Below are 10,479 nucleotides of genomic sequence, written 5' to 3'. Positions count from 1 at the left end.
TAAAAGACACATTGAATCAGCAGAATCAGTCCATAGTATGAGTGAATCAGTCACACTCCAACCTCACCAGCATGGGAAAGATCAAAGAGTGGTCAAATGATATCAGGGACACGATTTTAGACCTGAACAAAGATTAAATGGGCTGCAAAGCCACAAGAAAGAGACTGGGTATTAATGACCCAGCTGTTGATGCATTTCTTCCAAAATGTGAGGAATACAAAATGACTATCCATCAGCCTGTCTAGGGTTCTATACAAGATTTGACCTTTTGTAGGGATTTGATAATCATGAGAACAGAAAGAAATCACCCTAGAGCTGTACGGGATGAACTAGGCAATGATATCAAAGCTACTGGGACCAAAATCACTGAGAAAACTACTGGTAGCACTTAATGCCACAGAGGTTTAAAATCCTGTAGTGCACACATGGTACCTCTACTTCAGAAGGAACCTGCGCAGTCCCACTTGAGGTTTGCCAACGGACATCAGACTGGTTTAGGATATGATAAGGAGGTGCTGTAGTCAGATGAAACCAAAATCAAGCTGTTTGGCATTATCACAATTCAATGTGTTTTGAGAAAGAGTACCACTGTCTATGATCCCAAGAACACCCTCCTCACCATCATGCATGAAAGTGGTATCATTATGGTTTGAGGGTGTTTGTCTGGCCAAGGCACAGGACAACTTCACATCGTCAATGAATGGATGGAGGGAGACATGCAATGTGCAATCCTGAGTGCAAACGTCCTTCCCTCCACCACTACACTGATGGGTGGGCCATTGTTGGATCTCCCAACATGACAATAATACACAACATACAGTCAAAGCAACGAAGGAATGGCTCAATAAGAAGCATATTAAAGTCGTGAAGTGGCCTAGACAGTCTCCAAATATTAACCCTATAGTAATTCTATGGAGAGAACTGAACCTCCCATTTGCCAAGCTACAGCCACAAACTATTAATGTTTTAGAGATAATGTGCAAAGAGAAATGGGCAAAAATAGTTTCTACTATATGCACAAACATTGTCATTAACTAAAAGAAGCATCTAACCTCAGTGCTAGAAAACTAGGGCTTTGCCACAAAGCACTTTATCTTCTTTAGCTAGAGGGGTCAAATACTTATTACCCTAAATTAAATACAAATAAATTAAAATATATTATTTTAAGTTATTTTCTGGAATTTCTTTTTGATATTCTGTCTCTCCATGTTTGAATACATATTATCATAAATTTATAGACTGATCATGTCTTTATTAGTGGGCAAACGGGCAAAATCAGCAAGGGATCAAATACATATTGGACTCACTGTATGTGGAAACATTGGTATGGCTGCCTTTTAAGACCGTCATGACATAGTTTGTACTGTATATGCTTTGGCATCATTGCTGTTTTTTTTTATTATTATTATTTCTTCTTTTTCCTGCACATTTTATTTATATGTATATGTTGTGTGTCTGCCTATTGGGCCCTGAGCCTGTAATAAAGTTTATAAATACACACACATGCACACACACACACACACACACACACACACACACAGTGTAATCATGGTGCTCAAATTCTTAACACAAGCAGTACTCTCTTAGGTAGAAAACACACACAAACACCAGAGAGGGTCTATGGGTAGTATGAGAGAGGAATCTTGCGATTTTGTCCGGGTGGTACTCTCCACTAAGTGGCGCCATCCTGACAGCGCAGAGGAGCGCCAAGGAGCGCAGAGGCAGTTGGAATGAATGGGGTCCCATGGAGCTCAACCACAGAGGCTGCCATTGCTTTGGGAGAGAATTTGTATCATTGTTTAATTTTATTTTTCCCAAAGGCAGGATAAATTATCCTTTAAACAGCATTTAGTTTGAATGTTTAAATTCGTTGGATCTTTGTACAATACGTCTTTATTGTCAATTTTGTTAGCAAGATGCTAGCAGAGCCTGACTCATAAATGCCAATGCTGTAAGAAATCAGGACATAACTCCCAGGTTATTGTACATTTCATTTAAGTCCACATTGGTTTCTCAGAACTTACAGTAATATTGTCAAGTTTCAGCCGACAGCGAGCACAATTGTCAGTTATTAGCGCCAGCCTTATGGGCTGCGCTGTTTTGACAGTGCTCCCTAGGTGAACTGCAGGCACGGTTGGAGGGCGAGATTGGACACTGTATGTAAACCCACTGTGCAAACACACACACACACTTAATCACATCTTAATACCCATTAAGACAGAGATTTACACAGTTGTTGTTACCAGAATGGCAATGACCAAGTCGTGGTGCATTACTAAAGGGCCTGTGTTGTGTCATAGTAGTTAACATTTCTATGACTATTACAGCGTGCCACTGGAGGTACAGCGTGCATTAAGGGGTTAAAGTGATACTGTATCATTTCTGTAAATAAGCTCATATTAAACCTCCCTTTGAGTTAAATGATTGGGTTGTACCTTTCTCCTGTACTTTCAACAATTCTCTGAGTATGGCAGTGTAAATTATACCTCCATGCTAGCAGTTAACATTGAGTCCTATGAGACAAGCTTGCGGCTAACTGGTCTCATAGGACTCAATGTTAACTTGGAGGTGAAATGTGCACTGCCATAACTAGAAAACGTTTTGGAAGTACAGTAGAACGGTAAAACCCTATTATTTAACTCAAGGGGAGGTGCAAAATGAGCATATTTTAAAAAAAATGGGACAGTATCACTTTAATGATCTGAAGGTCAGTGGGTAGATCAGGAGAATGGCATTTTCAAGAGTTACACTGGCAACATTGTAATGGGTTTAGAGATTTAGAGCTTGTCTTCTGCACAAGTTTGGGGCCGTATTGATATTACACCATCTGGCTTGCATGTACCTCTTGTTTTAATAGTGTCCAGTCATTGTGTGCGTGTGTTTGTATCTCTTATTCTGATAGGCACGTGTGTGTGTGTGTGTGTGTGTGTGTGTGTGTGTGTGTGTGTGTGTGTGTGCATGTGTGTGTGTACCTCTTGTTTGGAGAGTCTCCAGTCATCGTTCAGGTCCATCTCCTGAAAGCTCTCGTGTGATCGCGGCCCGTTACGAATCTCAAGCACCTCGATATCGAACAGCAGGTTGGACTCAGGAGGGATCTTACCTGACACACACACACACACACACACACACCGTTACGGATCTCAAGCACCTCGATATCGAACAGCAGGTTGGACTCAGGAGGGATCTTACCTGGACACACACACACACACACACACACACACACCAACATGACATCATACCAGAGCGTTCAGATAACACACCGACTTGATCTCAGGGTTGCCAGATGAGACTGATTTCCAGCCCAAAACCAAGTCATTTTGGGTCAGTGTCAAAGATAAGGATGGTGTGTGTGTGTGTGTCATCTACCTTTCCCCTCCTTGCCGTATGCCAGCTGGTGTGGTATGGTGTGTGTGTGTGTGTGTGTGTGTGTGTGTGTGTGTGTGTTACCTTTCCCCTCCTTGCCGTATGACAGTTGGTAAGGTATGGTATGGTATGGTGTGTGTGTGTGTGTGTGTGTGTGTGTGATGTACCTTTCCCCTCCTTCCCGTATGCCAGTTGGTAAGGTATGGTATGGTATGGTGTGTGTGTGTGTGTGTGTCACCTTTCCCCTCCTTGCCGTAAGCCAGCTGGTGAGGTATGGTATGGTGTGTGTGTGTGTGTGTGTGTGTGTGTGTGTGTGTGTGTGTGTGTGTGATGTACCTTTCCCCTCCTTCCCGTATGCCAGCTGGTGAGGTATGGTGTGTGTGTGTGTGTGTGTGTGTGTGTGTGTGTGTGTGTGTGTGTGTGTGTGTGTGTGTGTGTGTGTTACCTTTCCCCTCCTTGCCGTAAGCCAGCTGGTGTGGTATGGCGAGCTTCCTCTTCTCCCCGGCGCACATGTCCTTGAGGCCGCGGTCCCAGCCCACGATCACCTCCTTAATGCCCAACGTAAACCACACAGGATTCTGGTCCCCATGCTGACGACTACACACACACACACACACACACACACACACACACACACACACAGGCAGGCACGCACACACAATATAGACACACACACACACACACACACACACACACACACACACACACAGGCAGGCACGCACACACACACACACACATACACCAGGTTAGCACACATCACACTCCATCATCATCAAACACACAGGGTTCTGGTCCCCATGCTGACGACTACACACACACACACACACGTGTAGACACACACACACACACATGATCACCTCCTTAATGCCCAGCGTAAACCACACAGGGTTCTGGTCACCATGCTGACGACTACACACACACACACACATGTAGGCACGCAGGCACACATTAGCACACAATATACACACACACACACACACTGTGATGGAGTGACCATCACTAGGGTTGTGGGTGTGTTCTGACCAGAGGTTGCGCTAGACTTTTTCACAGTCCGTCATTTTGACGGACAGGGTCGAAAAAAATCCGTCATCGCCTATTTTTTTAATTTTCCATCTCGTTTCTCAATGTGGGGGGTCGCGACCCCTCACCGGGAACAACACATGCGCAATTGCAGCCAATTGAGAGTAAACCGCTGTGAATACACCCCCTTTCACTCGACATTCATTCTCCAACTTTGAGGATGGAGTCAATTTTGCTTTCCACTTTCTCTGCCCCCCTCATTGCACTGTTTTGAAAAGCTGCAGATATCTCTCATGACGCGCGTCTGATTCAGTGTTCAGCGCTATGGTCACCAAGCACTTTTTTAAAAGACGCGTGCAGGGCTTTATCCAACAGTTGTCAGTCACTCGTTTGGCTCTGATTAATGCACCGATTGTAATACAAAGGCGAAGTGTTAAATAACATTCGCGTTGGGCTTCACATGCACAATGGAAACGAAAGCCGTCTTGAAGCAGAAAGGTTTAGCCCAGGCAGTCGACAAAGGCACTGAAATCTACAATAGGAAGACGACCAGATTTCGCAAAACTTTGTTGAAAAATATCAGCGACGGTAAAGGGAGCCTCTCTATACGTAGCCCCATCAGCTTATATGTTGGCTCTGGGATGCGTGGTAAAGTTGTCTGAATAAAAAAATGTATCGCCTATAATGGGTGAACCAGCTATCGAAATGAGAGAAGGTTAGCCGTTTCTGGCAACGTTTGCCAAGTTGTAAGTTGCGTTGCCTGGTAATATTTAGGCTCTTGAATATCCGTCGTTTTTATTAGTTAATGTCCTGAAGCTGTTTTAGACCTGCGTTGCCTTTGAGTGAAGGTTCTGGCTAGCAAATGCTATTCGTATAGGCCTATTTGTTTATGTTTCAAGCGATGAGTTATGAAACAATGCTTCTATGAAGGGCAATAGAGGGACAACTTCGTCATTGGCAGAAAATCAGATAGTCGGTAAATGTAGTAGGCCTAGGTCTACACATAGTTCTGAATCAAAGTCGAAGTCACACGTGTAGGCTATGGTGGCCACGTCTTAGTTATTTTAGTTCATTATTTTGAGCAAGCGCAGAGGCGCGCGCTCTGCTGCAGCCAGCCGCACAGCCCAGCTGCGGCGCATGGTATGACAAGCAGGGAGAGAGGGAGAGAGGCAAACGATAGTAGCATGAAATTATCTGCGCTGATAACTATAACTAATTGAAATGCATATTTGCTCTACTCGATAGAGGCGTAGGTCTACTTAAACTTGTGATTTATTTATCATCACCCTGAATATTGATCCGTCAAAATGACGGACAGACTTCAGAATTTTCCGTCATCTCTCAAAAAAATCCGTCAATGACGGACATTTGTCGGTTAACGCGACCTCTGGTTCTGACTAACATGCCAATGAGTGTGTAAGCCGTAATTCCATGTGAGGGACCCCCAGGATTGGTGACCCCGGTGTGAGGTACCCCAGTGATGGGTGAAGCATTGATGAAGGGGCACACTGGATGGGAGAAGCATGATGGGCAGTTGCGTGAGGGACACCTTGAGTGTTTGAAGCGCTTCCCTAAGGGGAAGGCAGTGTGATGGAGTGACCATCACTAGGGTTGTGGGTGTGTTCTGACTAACATGCCAACGAGCCTGGCTCTTTGGTGTAGCGGTCAGAGCCCCGGTTTACTACCCCAGAAGGTCTGGGTTCAAGTCCCAGCTGGGCAACTCTACTTCCCTTCGCTACACAGACACACACACACACACTCTCTATATATTACTGACTGGACCCCACACACATGCAAAGAGCATTACCAAGCCCCTCCCTGCCACACACACACAAACACACACACACACACACACACACACACACGCATACACAAACACACACACGCATACACACACACACACACACTCCTTCTAAAGCTTGCACTTCTATACCATGTCTCCCTGTGCCACATACAGTGAGTCCAATATGTATTTGATCCCTTGCTGATTTTGTTGGTTTGCCAAACAAAGACATGATCAGTCAATAAATGTTATGATAATATCTATTCTAATATGGAGAGACAGAATATCAGAAAGAAAATCCAGAAATTTACTTAAGAGAATATATATTAATTTATTTCCATTTCATCGAGGAAAATGAGTATTTGATCCCCTGCCAACTGATTACAGTTCCGGGCCCACAGACCAGATGGGCACTTCCGATCAACTTGTCATCTGAATGAAAGACACATTGAATCAGCAGAATCAGTCCATAGTATGAGTGAATCAGTCACACTCCAACCTCACCATCATGGGAAAGACCAAAGAGCGGTCAAATGATATCAGGGACACGATTTTAGACCTGAACAAAGATTAAATGGGTTGCAAAGCCACAAGAAAGAGACTGAGAATTAATGACCCAGCTGTTGATGCATTTCTTCCAAAATGTGAGGAATACAAAATGACTATCCATCAGCCTGTCTGGGGTTCTATACAAGATTTGACCTTTTGTAGGGATTTGATAATCATGAGAATAGAAAGAAATCACCCTAGAGCTGTACGGGATGAACTAGGCAATGATATCAAAACTACTGGGACCAAAATCACTGAGAAATCTGCTGGTAGCACTTAATGCCACAGAGGTGTAAAATCCTGTAGTGCACACATGGTACCTCTACTTCAGAAGGAACCTGTGCAGTCCCACTTGAGGTTTGCGTACGGACATCAGACTGGTTTAGGATATGATAAGGAGGTGCTGTAGTCAGATGAAACCAAAATCAAGCTGTTTGGCATTATCACAATTCAATGTGTTTTGAGAAAGAGTACTGCTGTCTGTGATCCCAAGAACACCCTCCTCACCATCATGCATGAAAGTGGTATCATTATGGTTTGAGGGTGTTTGTCTGGCCAAGGCACAGGACAACTTCACATCGTCAACGAATGGATGGAGGGAGACATGTAATGTGCAGTCCTGAGTGCAAACGTCCTTCCCTCCACCACTACACTGAAGGGTGGGCCATATCTGGATCTCCCAACATGATCATAATACACAATATACAGTCAAAGCAACGAAGGAGTGGCTCAATAAGAAGCATATTAAAGTCGCGAAGTGGCCTAGACAGTCTCCAAATATTAACCCTATAGTAATTCTATGGAGAGAACTGAACCTCACATTTACCAAGCTACAGCCACAAACTATTAATGTTTTAGAGATAATGTGCAAAGAAAAATGGGCAAAAATATGTTCTACTATAGGCACAAACATTGTCATTAACTAAAAGAAGCATCTGACCTCAGTGCTAGACAACTAGGACTTTGCCAAAAAAGCACTTTATCCTCTTTAGCTAGAGGGGTCAAATACTTATTTGCCTAAATTAAATACAAATAAATTAAAATATATTATTTTAAGTTATTCTCTGGAATTTATTTTTGATATTCTGTCTCTCCATGTTTGAATACATATTATCATACATTTATAGACTGATCATGTCTTTATTAGTGGGCAAACCGGCAAAATCAGCAAGGGATCAAATACATATTGGACTCACTGTATATCACATACTGCACAGCTGACACAGCCGAGGACTCACAGGACTCACAGTTTAATGACTAGGTAATAATGAATTAATATCTTACTAAACACAGTTTAATGACTAGGTAATAATGAATTAATATCGTACTAAACACAGTTTAATGACTAGGTAATAATGTATTAAGAACACTAATATCTTACTAAAACATGACATCACAGGCTGTGGAACTACACCAGGAGAGCTCATATTACTTCTGTAGTGTATGTATGTGTGTGTGTGTGTGTGTGTGTAATGTGTGTGTGTGTGTGTGTGTGTGTGTGTGTGTGTGTGTGTGTGTGTGTGTGTAATGTAGCCTATGTGTGTGTGTGTGTGTGTGTATGGTCCTGGAGTGAAACATGGTCCCGTTGTGTGTGTGTGTGTGTGTGTGTGTGTGTGTGTGTGTGTGTGCATGGTTATATTATCACCTGGAGTGGAACATGGTGCCATTGTGTGTGTGTGTGTGTGTGTGTGTGTGTGTGTGTGTGTGTGTGTGTGTGTGTGTGTGTGTGTGTGTGTGTGTGCGTGCGCGCGCATGGTTATATTATCACCTGGAGTGAAACATGGTCCCATTGTGTGTGTGTGTGTGTGTGCATGAATATCACCTGGAGTGGAACATGGTCCCGTTGTGTATACGTGTGTGTGTGTGTGTGTGTGTGTGTGTGTGTGAGTGTGTGTGTGTGAGTGTGTGTGTGTGCATGAATATCACCTGGAGTGGAACATGGTCCCGTTGTGTATACGTGTGTGTGTGTGTGTGTGTGTGTGTGTGTGTGTGTGTGTGTGTGTGTGTGTGTGTGTGTGTGTGTGTGTGTGTGCATGAATATCACCTGGAGTGGAACATGGTCCCGTTGTGTATACGTGTGTGTGTGTGTGTGTGTGTGAGTGTGTGTGTGTGTGTGTGTGTGTGTGTGTGTGCATGAATATCACCTGGAGTGGAACATGGTCCCGTTGTGTATACGTGTGTGTGTGTGTGTGTGTGTGTGTGTGTGTGTGTGTGTGTGTGTGTGTGTGTGTGGTTATCACCTGGAGTGGAACATGGTCCCGTTGTGTATACATGTGTGTGTGTGTGTGTGTGTGTGTGTGTGTGTGTGTGTGTGTGTGCATGAATATCACCTGGAGTGGAACATGGTCCCGTTGTGTATACATGTGTGTGTGTGTGTGTGTGTGTGTGTGTGTGTGTGTGTGTGTGGTTATCACCTGGAGTGGAACATGGTCCCGTTGTGTATACGTGTGTGTGTGTGTGTGTGTGTGTATAATGTGTGTGTGTGTGTGTGTATAATGTGTGTGTGTGTGTGTGTGGTTATCACCTGGAGTGGAACATGGTCCCGTTGCTCTCCAGATAGCCTTCGTAGTGCACCAGCAGGATGTCTCCGTACTTACTCTTGCGGTGGCACAGGAACGGCTTGGACAGCACCTGGGGGGGGGCAGAGCAGGGGGGGGGGGGGGGGGGGGGGGGGGGGGTGGCGTTAATACGGGGCTTGTACAGCACCTGGGGGGGGGCAGAGCAAGGGGTTAATATGGGGCTTAGGGCTTCCGCACACCCGCACACTGCTTCGCCAAAAAAACGATTCCATTGTTTTCAACAGAACCCCTCACACTGGCGCCGATGTCCACGGACATTCGCGGATGTCGGACAGCGATTAGAGACAAGTTCTATTTTGTCGGCGCCGCCCATTGACTATCAACGCTATGTTTGTGTCAAATTGGGTTTGGGGGTCCGAATTATGTCGGAAGCGAAAGTGCTCCGCAGTGCTGTCGGAGCCAGTGTGTAGAGGCCCTTATAGAGTCCCTGGGGAGCGCAGAGAGAGCCTGGAGTTAACACCCGGTTCAATTAAAGTTGATGTTTTTATCATATTTTATATAATTCCTGGGAGGGACAGTAGAAAACGGCAATAGTTTTGTAAAAAAAAACAGAATTGCTATTTAAAAGAAAACACATCATGGCCTACATAGAAATTAGGATATAGTTGTGCAATAACAGGCCTAGTGGTCATTTAAGGACTTTGAACAAAAAAGGGGGCACAGTGTTATTATGGTCGAAAGGGACAGGGGGGATTCTTAGTAGGCCACTCTTCAGAAAAACAAACTTATGAAAATGTAGGCTAATATAATTATAATTATGACTATTTTTCTTGTTAAGTATTAAAAACAAGTGGTAGTTTCATTGTTGCAGTTTAGTTGCAATGTTATCAATGCCCAGAAACTTTGTAGAAAGATCTGTAGAATGAATCACCCACCTGTATCTTCACCTCTGGTTCGGGGAGTTTGGCACTCTCTCCCCCACCCGACAGGGCCAACACCAGCGCCACACTGAACACGACTGGCAACAGCATCTTTTAACAAACTTATAAAGCAGCACAAAAGTGCTGTTACCTCCTTCTAAACCTCCAAGAGATAAATCAAGAGAACGGAAGATGCCAATACCGTTAGCTCGAATGAGCTTCCTCTGCGCCGACTACGTGGCATGCAAGATTTCAGACATTCCAAAAACTTCTCAACAAGCCCCGTTCCGTTCCTTTCGCAGATTTTTGTAACCGCCCATCTGGT

The 10,479-nt window shown here is 44.3% G+C and overlaps 1 protein-coding gene across 1 annotated transcript in view; it reads right to left on the bottom strand.

The window, feature by feature from the left end:
- fkbp14 (FKBP prolyl isomerase 14) overlaps positions 1–10,433 on the bottom strand; it is an 11,964-nt gene extending 1,531 nt beyond the window's left edge. Inside the window, exons 1-4 of the mRNA XM_063197923.1 lie at positions 10,170–10,433; positions 9,240–9,346; positions 3,809–3,960; positions 2,973–3,100 (exon numbers count right to left, since the gene is read on the bottom strand). Of these exons, the coding sequence (XP_063053993.1) occupies positions 2,973–3,100; positions 3,809–3,960; positions 9,240–9,346; positions 10,170–10,265 (483 nt within the window). The 5' untranslated portion in view covers positions 10,266–10,433. The remainder of the gene's footprint in view (positions 1–2,972; positions 3,101–3,808; positions 3,961–9,239; positions 9,347–10,169) is intronic.
- Between the last annotated feature and the right edge of the window lie 46 nt (positions 10,434–10,479).

This window comes from Engraulis encrasicolus, chromosome 5, assembly GCF_034702125.1.
Source record: "Engraulis encrasicolus isolate BLACKSEA-1 chromosome 5, IST_EnEncr_1.0, whole genome shotgun sequence".
NCBI classification, from domain to species: domain Eukaryota; kingdom Metazoa; phylum Chordata; class Actinopteri; order Clupeiformes; family Engraulidae; genus Engraulis; species Engraulis encrasicolus.
This window is presented reverse-complemented; position numbering and strand designations above follow the sequence as displayed.